Source organism: Oncorhynchus nerka, linkage group LG28 (genome assembly GCF_034236695.1).
Source record: "Oncorhynchus nerka isolate Pitt River linkage group LG28, Oner_Uvic_2.0, whole genome shotgun sequence".
Lineage (NCBI taxonomy): Eukaryota > Metazoa > Chordata > Actinopteri > Salmoniformes > Salmonidae > Oncorhynchus > Oncorhynchus nerka.
Genome location: NC_088423.1, coordinates 80180255 through 80201544, shown reverse-complemented (window position 1 = coordinate 80201544; position 21290 = coordinate 80180255). Strand labels below are relative to the sequence as shown.

The 21290-nt window shown below is 44.7% G+C and overlaps 1 protein-coding gene across 1 annotated transcript in view; it reads right to left on the bottom strand.

Annotated features, from left to right (window-relative positions):
* Nucleotides 1-21290, bottom strand: part of LOC115113757 (thrombospondin type-1 domain-containing protein 4-like) — a 51892-nt gene that overhangs the window by 9794 nt on the left and 20808 nt on the right. Inside the window, exon 8 of the mRNA XM_029641735.2 lies at nucleotides 189-396. Coding sequence (XP_029497595.2) covers nucleotides 189-396 — 208 coding nt within the window. The remainder of the gene's footprint in view (nucleotides 1-188; nucleotides 397-21290) is intronic.

The window sequence follows — 21290 nt, the reverse complement described above, 5'->3', positions numbered from 1 at the left end:
AGACTCCCAAGCTACCCACTGGGCATATCAACGTTGTTTCCTCATAATTTCAATGAAATGACATTGAACCAACGTGGAATAGACGTTGAATTGACATCTGTACCCAGTGGGTAATGTCTAGGCTTTAGCTCAGCAGGTAACACATTCTGACCCGGTTTAAAACACTGGTCAGTCACAGTCCTACTCACCCAGGTAATTCCTGCTCTTCACCGTCTCGGTGACGTTGATCTTGGTGGCTCCCTCTGGGATCTCCACTATCTTGTGGTAGCCCACCTTGTTCAGGCTGTGCTGCTGGAAGAGCCCTGACACCAGCTTACAGGCCGTGTTGTCCCCGCCACACACCCCACAATTGTCCATCATCTTGCCTGAGCCCAGGTACTCATCGCAGCCCAGACTCTGTCAGAGAGGGAGAAGGAGGTTAAAGGAGGGGACAGAAGACATGTATTGCACCTCACTAATCAATACCAGTAAGCAGAGGGACTGTAGGATTTTTGTTGTAAGCAGAGGGACTGTAGGATTTTTGAGGTGAAGCAATGTTCAACTGTTGAGCTACTGAGACATCTGTTTTAACAGGCAACTGTTTTACCACTGAAGTGCATGGAAAAGTAAATAACATGAGCAACCTCATTAATCAAGTAAAGTGGAGAGAAAGAGAGATAATAAACCAAAGCCTATCCAGCATATTCATAAACAAACCCATGTTATTTCACCTCTCTAATTCGATGACCTGCTGCACATAATTAACTACCATAACACAACAACCAATTAGCCTGAGCCGGCTTCATTCCAACAATAGGCATATTCTTGGCATGATGCTAGAGTAGTAATGGCTCCCAAAGCAAATCCTCGAGGGTGTTAGCTTTCTCTGTCACATTGGCACTCATAAATTACAGGAAGCCTGGATAAGGTTAGAATAGAACACTCAAATCAGCAGTCGATAAATCCAGCCAATCCAGACATAAAAGTAGCTCGCTGTGTGAACATGTGCTGCAGGCAGGGGCCTGGTTGGGACTGATCCCAGCAGGCCACCGTATTTCTATAATTGCAGACCCCTGGGCAGTGGAGAGTCACCACTCGAACCTCGAACCGAACGACCAAGGGAGGGGTCAGCAGGGGACAAAAAAACTGTTTTGTTTTAATGACACGAAGCTCCTCTGTGATTGGACGGTTGCCAACGTTAGTCTCTAGTCAGTCAGTATCTCTCAGGGAACGTTACGTTCAGCAGTCCAGTCAATAATCCCCCCCATTCCTACACAAAACCCTGTCACAAACAATTTCATCCCAATCCCAAACCAGGACTAATGGGGATCTTGCCTTGCTAAACCGGCATATTTTCTCAGACCAACTGTATATATTATGTCCCAACATTCATAAAAAATATTACACAACATTTTGTGTGTGGTCCTTAAGCACGGGACATAACTAGACTTACATAGAATAATCACACAAATGAAGAGCAGTCTACAGTGGTAATTAAAAGGGGGTTTGCTGTAGATTCATGCTCTCTCAGCAGACTTAGTTCTTCCTGGAGCTGCAGTAAGACAGTCAGCTGCAGGCTGGATGCAGGCTGGGACATGTGGCTGGAACAGGGGAGATGGTAGCCAGGCCAGGGCTAGGGGTGGACTGAGGAGATTGGGGTAGGCTCAGGAGACAGAAGCCTGGCACTCGCCCACCCATTGCAGCGAGGTCTGCATTGGGCCAACACTCCACCCAGGCCAAAACAAATACACACCACCTCCTTCTACACAGGAAATAGGCGATGAGAGAGGGAATAGCAAAATAAGAGCCCTGAGAAATGACCAAACAGGGTAAATGTTATATTAGCCTATGTGGAATTATGGATACATACTGTAGCCTATAGGCACTCAAATGTAAGAATGGTATATGATGAAAACCAGATTGTTCCATATGAGTTTACACATTTTATTTTCATACATCACATATACAGTATGCAAGGCTATCACAAAAAAATTGGGATACTAAGTGAGTGGTATCGGTCTTCTCAATTTTCACCATAAAACACCCTGACTTTAAGCAACAACATTATCACAGATATCATTTCAATGTTTAGCCTTAATCCCAGGAGAAAGAAACCTGTTCCTTCCTTTCCCTCATAAACTACAGCTTGACAAGCTTGGCGAGTAATGGCTGTCTGTGGCCATTTTCCAGAGAAAAGCTCTGAATCACTGTGTGTTAACGTGTGAATATAGAGTCACATCATTTATTACCCGTAATCTGAGTCATCCGTCAATGTATGAAATATCATGTGACTAAGAGGCGTCAGTAGTGTTTTTAGAAAAATTGTGCAATAAGGTTTTCCAAGCCTTTTAATATGGTAAAATGGCTTAGGGCATGGGACATATACAGGAAGCAGTGTGTGAAGTGTGTGGGTATTATTTGATATCAAATAGTTTCACTGTTAATATACAGTATATCTTTCAAATCATAAACTGTCAAAACAGACTTTGGAGAACAGATGATAGCCCATGCAAAACAGTGAAGCCAGCAGTCATTTGTCTCCCAAACCTGAAAACAGTCATCCAGGCTGTCCTTGATATATCAAATATAAAAGGTCCTGCATCACGAATCCATCCAAACGAGGTGTCTCACTGAACCAAGTTTGGAGGGATCCTAGTTTTTCCCTTTCAAGGAGATTCACAGTGTTTAAGTACCCAATTTATTAAGAGACCACATCATTGCATTTTTCTAATCTGCTCTCTGTGGGTGGTTTATAATTATGCTTGGCGCTGGATGACATCCCCTTTCAGTAGGACTATAATGGGCCTTTAAATGTCACTAAAATCCACCTCATCTGGAAATGGTTAGACGTGTCAGGACGGTAGTCAACTACCAGTCAAAGTGAGGAACGTCGGATGAAAACAACATTAGCCTTCCAATAAACCCCAGCAGTACTTTTCCAGATAAAACAGATGTAAGGTCTTGTGCTTTTAGGAATTGGCTTGTCATGATAGGGATAATAATCCCTTGTTGAGTTTAATTGAATTGAATTTATGAAATTCTACACAACTGAACCAGCAGACTATCGGTCTCTTTCCATCATACCAGTAACCACTTTATAACAAATGTTTGAGTTTGCATTTATAAGGTTATTAGATACCCTTAAACTACTGTCTCACTATGATGGTAAAGCTATCCCAATTCCAAGCCTGTCCTCAGCTGTGCACAGAGGCGCCTCTTCTCAGAAATCAAGGTTTGGGAGCTTTAAAATAAGTGCCTAATGCAGTTTAATTGAGTGGGTAAAGAAGGAATGAAAACCAACATTTATTTCATTACAAACATGCACAAACTGTCAATAAACAGTCACAAAGACACTCCATGTCACTTGATCCTTTTCCCACAGGCTTGGCGCAGGTTACACTTGCCTTGAAATAATGTTTCTTTTAACTGTGTGGGGGACCTTGGTTTGTGGTTTCCCACAAGGAATGAATATGAATATAAAAATGAGTGGTCACAGTGACTTTATGCTGGAGTCAACAGGAATGTTGGAAACATCTTACAGTCCTTAAGTCGACCAGCCCCCATCTTCTTTGACTGTAAAGACTTCGGGCTAGATTCTATTAGATCTGCGCTAGTCAACACCCGCATAGCGATTGTTTTGGCGGTGTTGTTGATAGAAACACGCTAGAGCTGTCAGATCCACAAGCGGCTCCTTGCGTTGGCTTATCGTGGCAACAAAATCACCCAATTTTATAATCCGACAAATCACATGCAGCCACATTACAAGTTCTAACACTCAAATGTGTAATGTTGTTTTGTCTACACCTCGATTAGAAGGATAGACTATAACCCCCCCCCCCCCCCATTCAAATTCAAACGAAAACATGCATTAGAAGCCTACAGTTTCTATCGCCGTTTTGAACTTCTAACGCAGTGGGGATACTAAGGAAGGGAGTGGTTTGTGACACAAGAGCAGCCACTCACCTATTTGTCAGCTCACACCACAGTTACACCTCCAACACCACCAAAACATCTGCTATGCGTATGTCTGCCAACGCCGGTTAACACTAGTTCTGACTTAATCAAGGCCTTCATCCACCCCATCTTCTGTAAAGGAAGTTATAGATGTGGTGGGAAAAGTCCTCAGTGGACTGACTGCTAGGGTTTCTCACAGGCGTGGGACTGTGACCCTGGGTTTAAATGGAGAGTGTTTGTGAGTGGATGTTTAGACAAAGAAATACACTAATGACAACGAGATTTAAGCTAACGATTGATTGACATTAACATGTGCAGACGGCTGTACTGTATACCGGTAAGCCTATCAGGGAGCACTATGGTGCACAAATACATCCAGATTCATGCAGCTGTTTCAGGAGCCCCATCTACACAAATGATTCATTATCAACCACACACTCTGCATATCAGGGACTCCAGACACTTTTATTCAGTCATTGCTGTAACTGATCCTAGACCATAACTCTTCTGATCTCTGATCTCTGCCATGTCCATGGCTTGAGGTCAAAATGTACTTGGATCTTGTCAGAGCTTAGACTAGGGGTTCCCATGATATTATACTCTGGGTGCCATGCCAGACCCACCAGCCTAGAAACCACCAGGGAGTCAGGAAGGTAGATCGCTCAATGAGTCCCTGAGAGAGCACCAAGACTGCTCACTGTATACATGATCCTAAACTCAGCAACAAAAGAAACGTCCCTTTTTCAGGACCCTGTCTTTCAAATATAATAATTCGTAAAAATCCATATAACTTCACAGATCTTCATTGTAAAGGGTTTAAACACTGTTTCTCATGCTTGTTCAATGAACCATAAACAATTAATGAACCTGCACCCTTGGAACGGTCATTAAGACACTAACAGCTTACAGATGGTAGGCAATTAAGGTCACAGTTATAAAAACTTAGGACACTAAATTGGCCTTTCTACTGACTCTGAAAAACACCAAAAGAAAGATGCCCAGGGTCCCTGCTCATCTGAGTGAACAGGCCTGCTGCAAGGAGGCATGAGGACAGCAGATGTGGCCAGGGCAATGAATTGCTATGTCCTTTTGGTGAGATGCCTAAGACAGAGCTACAGGGAGACAAGTTGGACAGCTGATCATCCTCGCAGTTGCAGACCACGTGTAACAACACCTGCACAGAATAGGTACATCCGAACGTCACACCTGGGGGACAGGTACAGGATGGCAACAACAACTGCCCTAGTTACACCAGGAACGCACAAACCTTCCATCAGTGCTCAGACAGTCCGCAATAGGCTGAGAGGCTGGACTGGGGGCTTGTAGGCCTGTTGTAAGGCAGGTCCACAACAGACATCACCGGCAACAACGTCTCCTATGGGCACAAACCCACCATCGCTAGACCAGACAGGACTGGCAAAAAGTGCTCTTCACTGAGGAGTCACGGTTCTCTCTCACCAGGAGTGATGGTCGGATTTGTGTTTATCGTCGAAGGAATGAGTGTTACACTGAGGCCTGTACTCTGGAGCGGGATCGATTTGGATGTGAAGAGTCCGTCATGGTCTGGGGTGGTGTGTCACAGCATCATCGGACTGAGCTTGTTGTCATTGCAGGCAATCTCAACGCTGTGCGTTACAGGGAAGACATCCTCCTCCCTCATGTGGTACCTTTCCTGCAGGCTCATCCTGACACGACCCTCCAGCATGACAATGCCACCAGCCATACTTCTCGTTCTGTACGTGATTTCCTGCAAGACACTGATGTCAGTGTTCTGCCATGGCCAGCGAAGAGCCCGGATCTCAATCCCATTGAGCACGTCTGGGACCTGTTGGATTGGAGAGTGAGGGCTAGGGCCATTCCCCCCAGAAATGTCTGGGAAGTTGCAGGTGCCTTGGTGGACGAGTGGGGTAACATCTCACAGCAAGAACTGGCAAATCTGGTGCAGTCCATGAGGAGGAGATGCAGTGCAGTACTTAATGAAAATGGTGGCCACACCAGATACTGACTGTTACTTTTGATTTTGACCACCCCCCCCCCCCCCTTTGTTCAGGGACACATTATTAAATTTCTGTTCGTCACATGTCTGTGGAACTTGTTCAGTTTATGTTTCAGTTGTTGCAGGTCCTCTTGTTATGTTCATACAAATATTTGCACATGTTAAGTTTGCTGAAAATAAATGCAGTTAACAGTGAGAGGACGTTTCTTTTTTTGCTGAGTTTATAAAGTTTTAAATTTGAATATATTAACACACTTAACACGATTACAGGGTACATAAACTTTGAGTGCACAAACTTAGATATGCATCCAGCTGTATCTGGTCACCGATACTAAAAGTTTTTGTTTAATGTCCCAAGGTTGAAATCTTGCATATTATTTAGCATGACATCTATTATTTTAACACCTAACATGTTGTCACAACATGTTTATCAAATGACAACAAACTAAATGAATGCTGCATTAATGGAATACATATTAATAACAATAACAGGCTCTAGAATTAAGTGTCAGCTCAATGGTTTGGCCTCGCTTCACCAATGACATTTGATCCAACTTAAATTCTAATGAGAATATCTTCAGATTAAAGGAATTCTCCCTTTATTTTCAAATGATAACACTCCACTTTGACATTTAAAAAAAACACACACACCCTGTCGACCAAATTTACGACCAAAGAGTAACAAACGTTGTTTTGTGAACATTATGAGAACATTTTTAACTCTTCACTTGCTGTACAGCCAGCAGAGAGTTCTGCTGGACCGTTGCCATTGCTGTTATCAAGACTTGGCTTGCAATGATATGCCAGCTCATCTGGAAATGTAATATTTACATTACTGGGCTTCCAAGCTGAGAATTCTGGGGCAATGTCATACCAGATAATAATTCATAGCGGAGGTGACCTTACAGCAAGATGGCCACCGAATGGAAATGACATTATGCTGAAATCTATAGAAAACTCAAGGACTGACCACAATCTCAACATTAAAAAAAGATGAGTGGGGATCATTGTCTGTTTCATCAAAAATGTGACTCATTGCTCTGGAAGAAATTGTAGTAGTAAATAGTAAACTGGGTCATACTGTATACGTATTAGAAGTGCAGGCAATGAGAAATATGTGGGTTCTAAGCGTTTAAAATCAAACCGAATGCAAGAAATGATGTCTACATAATCCTACATCAGTTGGGCCAACTTAAACTCTTTCAGTTTGACTCCCCAATGCAGAAAATAATACTTACATTCAATAAACATAGTCTCCCTGTCAGTCTCCCAAGCTAGACTTGTGATAGTGGTACAGTATCATAAGGGTTTGGTGTAGACTTGAAGTTAGACATGCCATAGTGGTATCATCTGGGGTTGGTGTATGTATGGTACGCCAGCCAGCTACCGCTGAGTCTCCCAGGCAGGCAGGCAGCCTGGGAGTTGGTGTCAGGATGTCAGGAAGCGGTGCGGCTTGGCTTTGGAGCGGGCAGCAAACCTCAGCTATGCGTCAGTCATTCCATTAATTTAATCTCCGTCCATATACGCTTTCCTTCCTGTCTGTTTTAACACTACAGCACAACGAGGTGGAGGTGCTCTGCCACAGCAGGCAGGCAGGCAGGCAGGCAGGCAGGCAGGCAGGCAGGCAGGCAGGGATTCAGGACAGAGGCTCACTCTACTATGTTCATTACTGTCTGATGAGCTCAACTTCTGACTGAAGGCTAAAGGTGCTCTAATGGGAAAGGGGGATAAATACCTAGTCAGTTGTATAATGCATTCAACTTAAATGTGTCTTCCGCATTTAACCAACCCCCTCTATGCTGCTGCTGTTGTTACATTTACATTTAAGTCATACAGGTATAAAGTAAAGGTGATTATTTAGAAAATAACAAAATGCTCAATTCCATCAGCTTTTAAATTGTTACCAAGGCTCGGACTAATGCAAACCCTGTGAACACTGAATATTGGACCTGCTGATTTGAAACACTGGCCAGCTTTTAGAATAGGACCATACTGGCATCCTGTATATCATTAGAAAATACAGAGCCACATGTCCCATATAATAGTGTCTGTTTGTGTTTTACCACTGATTCCCATTTCATTTCTCACACAGAATCCAGTATAACGTCATAGTAAGGCATGACAAACCCACCCCCTCCGTTCGGTTGGTCGGTCCATGTGAAGTGCATGTGGCCGACCGTTGGCAGGGGCGTAGGCCACAAGCATCTGTCTCCCACATGGTGAGATGCTGTGTTCCTTTCTACCTTCCCTTTAGAGGCTCCTTTATCAGAACAGTGTTGAATGAGGGTGAGGTCGCTAACAACACACACTGCCTTCAACACCGTCAGCACTGGAAACACATGTTGTGGTGGAGGTAGGCTACTGTAGTGCTGGGGACTGCTCAGTGATCACAAGGTGAAAGGTGATTTTCACTTGCGTACAGTATAATGAAGTCACTTTGTAAACTACATCCATCAGACATTGAAGGGCAGCTCCCATAGTAGTGCTAGACCTGCTGTGGTACTGTACAACTTCCAATACCAATTGACATTTCCATATCAGATTGCAGCATTAAAAGGAGATTAGGAAATATGGCCGTTCTGGCTGCTATGACAGAAGAGAAGGAAAATTGGCAGCCTTCAACAAAGAACTAGAAAATCTATTTATGTCCTATAACCTCTCCATGCATGCGCACTTTAAAAAAAAAATGTTGCTTCACAAAATTAAATAGACAAATGGACCATCACAATCTGTCAATCTGTCTGTAAATGGAAGACATCCTTTCAAGAATCACAGACTTTTCCTCCGATTTCATCCCTGGAACTTGTATCAATCAAATGTATTTATAAAGCCTTTATACATCAGCCGATGTCCCAAAGTGCCCTACAGAAACCCAGCCTAAAACCCCAAACAGCAAGCAATGTAGATTTTTTATTTTAATATTTTTTTATATTTTTTTTTCTAGGCAAGTCAGTTAAGAACAAATGTTTATTTACAATGACGGCTTACCGGGGAACAGTGGGTTAACTGCCTTGTTCAGGGGCAGAACGACAGATTTTTGTCTTGTCAGCTCAGGGATTCGATCCAACAACCTTTCGGTTACTGGCCCAATGCTCTAACCACTAGGCTACCTGCCGCCCCAGATACGGTGGCTAGGAAAAACTCCCTAGATAGACTGGAACCTAGGAAGAAACCTAGAGAGGAACCAGGCTCTGAGGGATGTGTTGGGAAGTCAACCAAGCCAAGGCAATAATCTGAGCTTGTAACCACTAAAAGAAGTGGTTACGTTTCCCAACATCAATCATTACATGTGTCAAACCCCAAGTGGGTATCCAAAACAACCAGGAATAATGACTGAACTGTGGGGATAACTCTTCCCACTGAGAGGAGTAGGGCTATTGGGCTCCTCAATCCATTTGAAAGACACCCTCTACTGTAGCACGTCATATCAGCACAGGATACAATACAGGATAAAGTGGCAATAACATGATAATAGTATGGCAACAAGCTATAGTAACTCAAATACTTTTTGAGGACCCCTCCTGGATAAGAGAGGGGTCCTCAACAGTGAAGAGTAGAGTGATATATACTGGTCATGACTGGGGGATGTATTCTCACATACCCCACAAACTTCTCAAACCTCTCTCCCAGCCTCAGGCCCACTGCTTGTAAACGTCTCTAAAATAGCACAAACCGTGTTGATTCTACAGTCTTTAAAACACTGAGGGTTTCCTCTGTCATCAGTATCTGTTTGTAGAGGTTCTGTGTTGGGAACATAATGAATGGATATTTTAAAAAGTGCCTAAATACAGGGTGAGGGACAACTTAAGGACACACCTACATGTTTACATGTGGAAATGAAAGGTGCCCTATAGTGAGAGTATTATAGAGGGAACACGTAATCCTATACAATCATTCTCTAAGACACCAATCTCAACTCCTGCCAAATGACCAACTGCAGCGTCGCCTGACGTCACACATTTGAGATGTTTAGCAGAAGACAAAGCAAACCGGTTTCATGGATACCATTCATTCACATGTAATATTTTGGTCACAATTACCTTCATTAAGGCATATGACCTTGATGAACAGATCAAACCAGGATTCTGTACACACTAGAATGAGATATTCTATTTCATGACTGTACATCACCTGTCTGCAGCAGTATCACAGTGATGTCACAGCCATGTAGTCAATCATCTACACACACACATGGAGCTGTGCCAATCTATGCCCTATTACAAGCCAGACATCCCCCTTTAGAGTTTCCACAGTTATACTAAGTGCAACTTCGAAGGACACTGTCCTTTATAACTATATAACAGCCTGCCTTATATGTGCTACAGAGTCAACAGCACAGACTGCCAAAGCTGCTTAACAGTGAAAACAGTCACACAGTAAATACCTAATCTGATCCCTACTTCCTCCTCATGATCTATAGTCTGCAGTCATAGCCAAGGCATGAACTTAGAATTAAACCTATCTATTAGAATCAGACTATCAACTTACAGTTCAGCAGCTCGAGAATTACTTAAGAAGAGCACCGGGCTAAACAGGATAATTACATTCATAATACAGATTTATACAGGACATAGTTTTAGAGGGAGTCCCTCTTATGTCTGTTTGGGACGTGTAAAGGTGCTGGGACTGGGAGCGATGAGTAGCCAGTCCCAGACGGTCAGTCTCAGCCCAACCTGTGGAAAAGCAGAGAGAGGGTCCATAGTAAGACCATGGTATGGTTTAAGTCTTACCTGTGACCACGGGTTCCCCTTGGCAGTCACCAACATGTGGAGGAGGCAGACAAGCAGCAGAAGAGCCAGACCTGATAGCATTCTCTCATGTGGCCAAGAACTATTGACCAGCAGCTCTCAGTCATGCATTCAGACAGGTCCAGTAGAAAACGGTAGCTGCTCCTGGCTGTTTCGCCTTGCCCCTGTAGTGCAGTGAACGCCAAAACCACTACTCTGCTGATCTGTATGCACAGCCTTGTAAACTGAGCTGGAGGAGGCGCAGCTGGGGAGGCTGGGGCATTTAAGAGGAAAAGTTAGGGCCGGGAGGGGGGAGGGAGAGAGAAAGAGAGAGAGAGAAAGGTATATCTGTGAAGAAAGAAGATTAGTGGAGAGATGTTTAAAAGAAAAAGGAAATATTTGGGAAGGGAAGAGGAAGAGTATTTATTGTTTATGAATGGTGGAACATGAAGCCTCCTACTGTGTAGTCAACAATGGACAGGTGTTGGTGAGACAACTCAACTGGATACCTTTGCTGACTTGATGGAATACCATTGCAATGTAATCTAGACCACTGACAATGGAACACACCAGACAGACAAAGAAAAGTAACATAACAGCCCAAAACACTTTGTGGTCAAGTGGACATTCTAACACTGAAATAGACAGACTACGGACTGCATTTCATGTTCTTAAACATGGAGAAACCACAAACTCTGCAACAATACGATCCCTTTGCACTCTCTCTTATACAAGCATACTCAAGCACTTAATTGCGAGCCACGTCGCAAGGAAGGCTGGAAGTAAAGAAGCCGGAGCCAAAAAGACTGAACTCATCATATGGTTTTCCTATTGCTGCACCATTGTTTCCACAACATTAAACCCTAATTCATCAGGACACACTGTAGTTATGAGTGCGCTTTTCATCAGACTATGACAGTTGGTTTTCACATAAAATTATATGACCATAGTGGGTGCATCAGGGCATTGTGGCTGTTTTCGATTTGTAGACAAAGAGCATTTTTGCAGCCATCCTCACTTAAAGCAATATTTTCCGATTTTAAAGCAGTACAGGGAGACCTAAACAGGCACATGCAGCAAACTACTGTATCCACTACAATTCTGTATTTCAGCTGGGCTATGAGGAGTGAGTGAGTGAGTTAGTGAGTGAGTGAGTGAGTGAGTGAGAGAGAGAGAGAGAGAGAGAAAGAGAGAGAGAGAGAGAGAAAGAGAAAGAGGGTTCCAGCAGGCTGTTAGTGAACACACCCACTTCTTTGGGCCACAGGTGCTTACATACCATTAAGAGAAAATAAGCTTTTTTAGCACAAAAAAATGGCCTGCCCCTGTTAAGCAAAGCCAGCAGTGAGTCACTGCATAATATGAATGAGAGTACTGAGAACACTGAACAGGATAACAAGTCATATCAGCACCTATTGAATGCATCTAAATTCCATCACATCTCCAATTGTGTTTAAATCTTTCACAGCGTGCAACAAAGGCATCATGGACAGACAAAATAAGGCTTTTTAGTGGCGTCTCAAACCTGGACTTGGCCCCTTCTGCAAAGCTCAGCATTTCCCCACTTGCTGGCACTCTCTTGCATTTCCCCACTTGCTGGCACTCTCTTGTCTTTCCCCACACGCTGGCACTCTCTTGTATTTCCCCACACGCTGGCACTCTCTTGTATTTCCCCACTCGCTGGCACTCTCTTGTATTTCCCCACTCGCTGCACTCTCTTGTATTTCCCATTGGCACTCTCTTGTATTTCCCCAATTGCTGGCACTCTCTTCTTTCCCACTCGCTGGCACTCTCTTGCCTTTCCCCACTCGCTGGCACTCTCTTGTCTTTCCCCACACGCTGGCACTCTCTTGCCTTTCCCACTCGCTGGCACTCTCTTGCCTTTCCCCACTCGCTGCCTTTCCCCACTCGCTGGCACTCTCTTGCCTTTCCCCACTCGCTGGCACTCTCTTGCCTTTCCCCACTCGCTGGCACTCTCTTGCCTTTCCCCACTCGCTGGCACTCTCTTGCCTTTCCCCACTCGCTGGCACTCTCTTGCCTTTCCCCACTCGCTGGCACTCTCTTGCCTTTCCCCACTCGCTGGCACTCTGCCTTTTGTGGCACTCTCTTGCCTTTCCCCACTCGCTGGCACTCTCTTGTATTTCCCCACTTGCTGGCACTCTCTTGTCTTTCCCCACCGCTGGCACTCTCTTGTCTTTCGCTGGCACTCTCTTGTATTTCCCCACACGCTGGCACTCTCTTGTATTTCCCCACTCGCTGGCACTCTCTTGTATTTCCCCACTCGCTGGCACTCTCTTGTATTTCCCCACTCGCTGGCACTCTCTTGCCTTTCCCCACTCGCTGGCACTCTCTTGCCTTTCCCCACACGCTGGCACTCTCTTGCCTTTCCCCACTCGCTGGCACTCTCTTGTCTTTCCCCACTCGCTGGCACTCTCTTGCCTTTCCCCACTCGCTGGCACTCTCTTGGCACTCTCTTGTCTTTCCCCACTCGCTGGCACTCTCTTGTCTTTCCCCACTCGCTGGCACTCTCTTGTCTTTCCCCACTCGCTGGCACTCTCTTGTCTTTCCCCACCCACTCTCTTGTCTTTCCCCACTCGCTGGCACTCTCTTGCCTTTCCCCACTCGCTGGCACTCTCTTGTCTTTCCCCACACGCTGGCACTCTCTTGTATTTCCCCAGTCACTGGCACTCTCTTGCCTTTCCCCACTCGCTGGCACTCTCTTGTCTTTCCCCACACGCTGGCACTCTCTTGCCTTTCCCCACTCGCTGGCACTCTCTTGCCTTTCCCCACTCGCTGGCACTCTCTTGTCTTTGGCACTCTCTTGTCTTTCCCCACTCGCTGGCACTCTCTTGTCTTTCCCCACTCGCTGGCACTCTCTTGTCTTTCCCCACTCGCTGACACTCTCTTGTCTTTCCCCACACGCTGGCACTCTCTTGTATTTCCCCAGTCACTGGCACTCTCTTGCCTTTCCCCACACGCTGGCACTCTCTTGTATTTCCCCAGTCACTGGCACTCTCTTGCCTTTCCCCACTCGCTGGCACTCTCTTGTATTTCCCCAGTCACTGGCACTCTCTTGTCTTTCCCCAGTCACTGGCACTCTCTTGTCTTTCCCCACTCGCTGGCACTCTCTTGTCTTTCCCCAGTCACTGGCACTCTCTTGTACTTCCCCACTCGCTGGCACTCTCTTGTATTTCCCCGCTCGCTCGCACTCTCTCTCTCTCTCCCAGAGGCAGACTGACTGACAGCCAGTGAGTGAGCAGTGAGCAGCCTCTGCAGCAACACAGCTGCACACATGTTTACAGGGAACGTAGTGTATGGGGAAGAGAGCTTTCAACAGCGTATCTATCTCTATTATCTCAGACACATCAGCTACTAATGCTCTCCTGATATACTGTATACTAATCTGGACTGATATTGAACAGTACCGCTTAACGCCCCGAGACCGGCTGCTGGATCAGACAAACTGAAAAGTAAAGCATGGCCTGGTTCTAGTTGGAGTTGTGTTTCCTTCAACATATGGGTCAGGTCAGCAGCCTTGGCTCACAATGTCTGATTCCTGAAGTCTCCTACCCACACACATCCACACACACCAGAGACATGCACTAGCCTACAGCATCAGGTGGTCTTACCATTACTGTATGGTATTATGATGCATTACAAAAGGATTCATACAATGGGTGTATTCATGTTTGCTTTTTTCACATCCTGTCAATTTGAGCAGACATATTCAAAAACCATTTTCTAACCAAACACTACTCTGGATTTCAATTCAATATGTCGTATATTTAAAAATTATTTCTCCATATTACTATACATTTCAAACCCGAAACCCAAACATGAACTGCTTGTACGTTAGAAAGACCTATTGGAGTGGACTGTGTCAGGAAGAGCACAGTTTGAAGATCGAGTAGTAGAGCAGAAAGAGAGAAAAAAAACTGATTTTTGTGCATCTGGGATACATATTAGCTGCAGCAAGGCCAGGCATGTAGGTCCCTTGATTGTTTCCTTCAAGCAATGTCTTTGACTAAGGAAGGCAGAGAGAGTGGGTTGTTAATGAATAAAACAGGTGAGAGTGTTAGGATAATGAGGGGTGTGGTGGAGGTGAGGTTAGGGATCGGGGAACATAGCTGCAATCACTATTTATTCTTTGGCCTGTTTGGCTCATAAAGCCAGCTGTCTGTGCATAACAGGGTCATCCTGTGGGGAGGACAGTGGTATGGAGATCCACGGTATGCTACATTAGGTTCATTGTGGGGCTGTGGGACTGTGACTGACTGACTGACTGACTGACTGACTGATAGAGCGAAGTGCCCCAAATGGCACCCTATTCCCTTTATAGTGCACTACCTTTCACCAGAGACCATAGGGATATACAGTTGTGGCCAAAAGTTTTGAGAATGACACAAATATGAATTTTCACAAAGTCTGCATCCTCAGTTTGTATGATGCCAATTTGCATATACTCCAGAATGTTATGAAGAGTGATGATGAATTGATGAATTGCAATTCATCAGATGAATTGCAATTAATTGCAAAGTCCCTCTTTGCCATGCAAATGAACTGAATCCCCCCCAAAAAAATCCACTGCATTTCAGCCCTGCCACAAAAGGACCAGCCGACATCATGTCAGTGATTCTCTCGTTAACACAGGTGTAAGTGTTTACGAGGACAAGGCTGGAGATCACTCTGTCATGCTGATTGAGTTTGAATAACAGACTGGAAGCTTCAAAAGGAGGGTGGTGCTTGGAATCATTGTTCTTCCTCTGTCAACCATGGTTACCTGCAAGGAAACACATGCAGTAATCATTGCTTTGCACAAAAAGGGCTTCACAGGCAAGGATATTGCTGCCAGTAAGATTGCACCTAAATCAACCATTTATCAGATCATCAAGAACTTCAAGGAGAGCGGTTCAATTGTTGTGAAGAAGGCTTCAGGGCGCCCAAGAAAGTCCAGCAAGCGCCAGGACTGTCTCCTAAAGTTGATTCGGCTGCGGGATCGGGGCACCACCAGTACAGAGCTTGCTCAGGAATGGCAGCAGGCAGGTGTGAGTGCATCTGCATGCACAGTGAGGCTGTGCAGACTTTTTGAGGATGGCCTGGAGTCAAGAAGGGCAGCAAAGAAGCCTCTTCTCTCCAGGAAAAACATCAGGGACAGACTGATATTCTGCAAAAGGTACAGGATTTGGACTGCTGAGGACTGGGGTAAAGTCATTTTCTCTGATGAATCCCCTTTCCAATTGTTTGGGGAATCCGGAAAAAAGCTTGTCCGGAGAAGACAAGGTGAGCGCTACCATCAGTCCTGTGTCATGCCAACAGTAAAGCATCCTGAGACCATTCATGTGTGGAGTTGCTTCTCAGCCAAGGGAGTGGGCTCACTCACAATTTTACCTAAGAACACAGCCATGAATAAAGAATGGTGCCAACACATCCTCCGAGAGCAACTTCTCCCAACCATCCAGTTTGGTGACGAACAATGCCTTTTCCAGCATGATGGAGCACCTTGCCATAAGGCAATAGTGAAAACTAAGTGGCTCGGGGAACAAAACATAGATATTTTGGGTCCATGGCCAGGAAACTCCCCAGACCTTAATCCCATTGAGAACTTGTGGTTAATCCTCAAGAGAAGGGTGGACAAACAAAGACCCGGGCCTCCCGGGTGGCGCAGTGGTTAAGGGCGCTGTACTGCAGCGCCAGCTGTGCCATCAGAGTCCCTGGGTTCGCGCCCAGGCTCTGTCGTAACCGGCCGCGACCGGGAGGTCTGTGGGGCGACGCACAATTGGCCTAGCGTCGTCCGGGTTAGGGAGGGCTTGGTCGGTAGGGATGTCCTTGTCTCATCGTGCACCAGTGACTCCTGTGGCGGGCCGGGCGCAGTGAGCGCTAACCAAAGTTGCCAGGTGCACGGTTTACCCTCCGACACATTGGTGCGTGCTGTGTTAAGAAGCAGTACAGCTGGTTGGGTTGTGTATCGGAGGATGCATGACTTTCAACCTTCGTCTCTCCTGAGCCCGTACAGGAGTTGTAGCGATGAGACAAGATAGTAGCTACTACAACAATTGGATACCACAAAATTGGGGAGAAAAAAAGGGTAAAATTCACACAAAAAAAACAACAATACATTTAAAAAAAAAAGACAAACAAAAACCCACAAATTCTGACAAACTCCAAGCATTGATTATGCAAGAATGGGCTGCCATCAGTCAGGATGTGGCCCAGAAGCTAATTGATAGCATGCCAGGGCGGATTGCAGAGGTCTTGAAAAAGAAGTGTCAACACTGCAAATATTGACTCTTTGCATCAACTTCATGTAATTGTCAATAAAAGCCTTTGACACTTGTGAAATGCTTGAAATTATACTTCAGTATTCCATGGTAATATCTGACAAAAAATATCTAAAGACACTGAAGCAGCAAACTTTGTGGAAATTAATATTTGTGTCATTTTCAAAACTTTTTGCCACGACTGTACAGTGCATTCTGAAAGTTTTCAGACCCCTTGCCTTTTTCCACATTTTGTTACGTTACAGCCTTATTAAAACATTTCCTCATCCATCTACATACAATACTGCATAATGACAAAGCGAAAACAGTCTTTTTTACATTATAGAAAATGTATTAAAAATTCAAAACAGAAATAGCTTATTTACATATTTATTCAGACCCTTTACTAGGAGACTCAAAATTGAGCTCAGGTGCATCCTGTTTCCATTGATCATCCTTGAGATGTTTCTACAACTTGATTGGAGTCCACCTGTGGTAGATTCAATTGATTGGACATGATTTGGAAAGGCACACACCTGTCTATATAAGGTCCCACAGTTGACAGTGCATGTCAGAGCAAATACTAACCCATGAGGTCTAAAGAATTGTACGTAGAGCTCCAAGACAGGATTGTGTCGAGGCACAGATCTGGGGAAATGTCCTTGAGTGGCCCAGCCAGAACCCTAATCGAACATCTCCGGAGAGAGCTAAAAATAGCTGTGCAGCGACGCTCCCCATCCAAGCTGACAGAGCTTGAGAGGATTTGCAGAGAAGAATGGGAGAAACTTCCCAAATACATGGGTGTCAAGCTTGTAGCATCATACCCAAGAAGAGTCGAGGCTGTAATCACTGCCAAAGGTGCTTCAACAAAGTACTGAGTAAAGGGCCTGAATACTTGTGTAAATGTGATATTTAAGTTTTAAAATGTGTATACATTTGCAAAACAATCTAAAAAGCAGGTTTTGCTTTGTTATTATGGGGTGTAGATTATTATTGTGTGTAGATTGATGAAAATATGAAACTATTGAATCAATTTTAGAATACGGCTGTAACGCAACATGTGGAAAAGGGGAAGGGGTCTGAATACTTTCTGAAGGTACTGTAGGGATAAGGTGCCATGTGGGATGTAGCTGAGAGACAGACAGGATATAAGCTCTGTGAGAAGGTGCCATGTGGGGAAGGGTCTGAATACTTTCTGAAGGTACTGTAGGGATAAGGTGCCATGTGGAGACAGACAGGATATAAGCTCTGTGAGAGAAAAGGGGAAGGGGGAAACTGTAGGGATAAGGTGCCTGGGAAGCTGAGAGACAGACAGGATATAAGCTCTGAGAAAAGGGGAAAGGGGTCTGACTTTCTGAAGGTACTGTAGGGATAAGGTGCCATGTGGGATGTAGCTGAGAGACAGACAGGATATAAGCTCTGTGAGAAAAGGGGAAGGGGTCTGAATACTTTCTGAAGGTACTGTAGGGATAAGGTGCCATGTGGGATGTAGCTGAGAGACAGACAGGATATAAGCTCTGTGAGAAAAGGGGAAGGGGTCTGAATACTTTCTGAAGGTACTGTAGGGATAAGGTGCCATGTGGGATGTAGCTGAGAGACAGACAGGATATAATGTGAGAAAAGGGAAGGGGTCTGAATACTTTCTGAAGGTACTGTAGGGATAAGGTGCCATGTGGGATGTAGCTGAGAGACAGACAGGATATAAGCTCTGTGAGAAAAGGGGAAGGGGTCTGAATACTTTCTGAAGGTACTGTAGGGATAAGGTGCCATGTGGGATGTAGCTGAGAGACAGACAGGATATAAGCTCTGTGAGAAAAGGGGAAGGGGTCTGAATACTTTCTGAAGGTACTGTAGGGATAAGGTGCCATGTGGGATGTAGCTGAGAGACAGACAGGATATAAGCTCTGTGAAAAGGGGAAAACTGATCCTGTAGGGATTTTGGGATGCTGGATATGCTCTTTTTCTTTCTGAAGGTACTGTAGGGATAAGGTGCCAGCTGAGAGACAGACAGGATGCTCTGTAATACTTTCTGAAGGCCTGATAAGCTCTGTATCCTGTTTTTATGCTGGTGTTTTTTTCCTGCGTGACACACCTGCTAATAGCCTGATGGTAATGAAGTCATTAGGAGACACAGATAAGGTGATTATTCATGACCAGGTTGACCTCTGAGGGCAGCCCACCTGCAGCACTGATGACACATTCACTTAGACACGACAAGTATGTACCAATGCACTTACCCCCTTTTTCACACACACATGCAGCACACAAACACATGCATGCTCAAACATGCACTTTCACACTCGTGTGCGCTCACACACACACAAACACACAATGTCTCCCTCTCAATTGACCATAAATTCCTGCCATTCAGCAAACCTTGACCACTCATTGAATGGCCTTCAGATGAAACAAACAAACTATTGAAGCTTCAAATCCATTCAACTAGCTCCTCAATTGACATTGACAACCACCCAGACAACAGCCAATTCAATCACTGTCAACAGCAGTCAGTGTGTGTGGCTGCTGACTGAATGTAAAGAATAACACTGTATGACCCTATAGGGTCCCCTCATAAATCTGTTCACCTCTCAGGTACAACTGCACTATGGCCCATAACCACATACTACCAAAACTATAATATTACTTAGGCTATGGTATAGTGAACAACAATCACCACAGGATACCAAAAACCAATCACTAGAGGAGTTCACCAACCTTGGTCAGTCTCCCAGAAAACTAAAAAAAGAGTGTTAGATTTTTTTCTATAGACTCATAACAAAGACTGATGAGAGATTATTAGTATATAACCTGCCGAGTACTGTACTGTAAAGATACTGTTCCAGTCGAAAGAGACAGTTTAGCACTCGTTTCAACCTGGCAGAGGAAGCAACAGCAGTCAGAGAGTCTTTAACACTCTAACACTCTTGCAGTATTCTGTTCTGCTCCACTACCTGTCCCCAGAGGTGTGTACTATAGTTCAGGTCTATCTTGCACTCATGTATGGCTTGTTCAAGCTCAGTGGAGCTGACAGCTCCCATAGTACAAAGGAGACATATATTTCAGCTGAATACCAGGGGCAGGAAATGAGCATGGAGGTCCGGGGGCAGTGAAGGCCGTAGAGACCAGGGGATGATTCACACAGTGGAGAAGCCTGGACAGACAGCCTGCGTCTCTTTTAGAAAGTCAAGTCAGGACATCAGCAGCTGTCACAGACAGTAAGCAGTCAGCAAATGGATGAGTCCAAATGGTTCAGTCCTTTGGCTGTACATGTAAATTACCGTATTATTTATTTCAAAACTGAATCATGATGGAAATATTAAATGCACATCGTTTTGTACAGTGTACTTACTGTATTTAGAGTAAATAGTCTCACTTTATCTACCAGACAAAGAATCAAACAGGGAAAATATCTGAGACTTCAGAGACACTTCAATACAAATGTATTTATTGTATTCAGAGGAAATGAGTCTTCCTAAATGTAAAAGACAGGAGATGGAGTCCAGAACTAACAGAGTGTTGGAAATGGATCAAGTTTGAGTCCTATTGAAAGCAGACACTTTCTGTTCACAGCGTGGAGGATTTAACGTGCCCCTACTCAGAGGGTCAAAGAGTCCCCTGTCTACAGACACATCCTTTATGAGCTCTGTGTTCAACCCCTGAGAATTGGTCAGCAGAAGTCTGACCCACAGATCCAGCCGGCACATTACAGGCCAGTCACCCAGTACGAAACAGGTGGACCAGGGCTGAACGGTACCAGGGTGGCTGAGATGACACACTTAGGGGAGAATCCTAACTTCTGCTTAAATCAAATGTTCAGTTAGTCTCCCATTGACATTAATGCATGACTAAAATGTGATTTAAGTGTCTATCATCTCCTTCTCATCCGGCTGGCCTAAACCATATACTGTACAGTAACACCCCTACTTTAACATACAGTGAAAGAACAAGCTACCTGCTGTATTTCACTGATGCACACATGTTGCCTGTCCTACTGGAAATGATTACAGCACATACACTAACTCACCCAATCACTGACTGTTGTTGTTTTGGTAATCAGTGACTGTATTGGAAGGGGGAGTGATTTCACCTCTTTTCTGAGTATATAACCAGCTTCTCAGGCTCCCTCTCAATGCGCTTCATTCTATAACTAGAGGACTCCTGATTTTTGTCTTTATCTGCTGTTGTCTAGTACTGTCTTTTTCCTAGCTAGGGCCATCTACTTTAAGTGTGGTCTGTCTTCCCAGTAGCCTACTTGGTGTGTGAACTGCTGACTGCTCATAACTTTCAGATGATTGTTGACGCATCAACCAGGATTAAGGGGCAGGGAAATTTGTGGCTGTTGTTGTTTGGATAATCAATGGCTATATTGAAGGGGGAGTA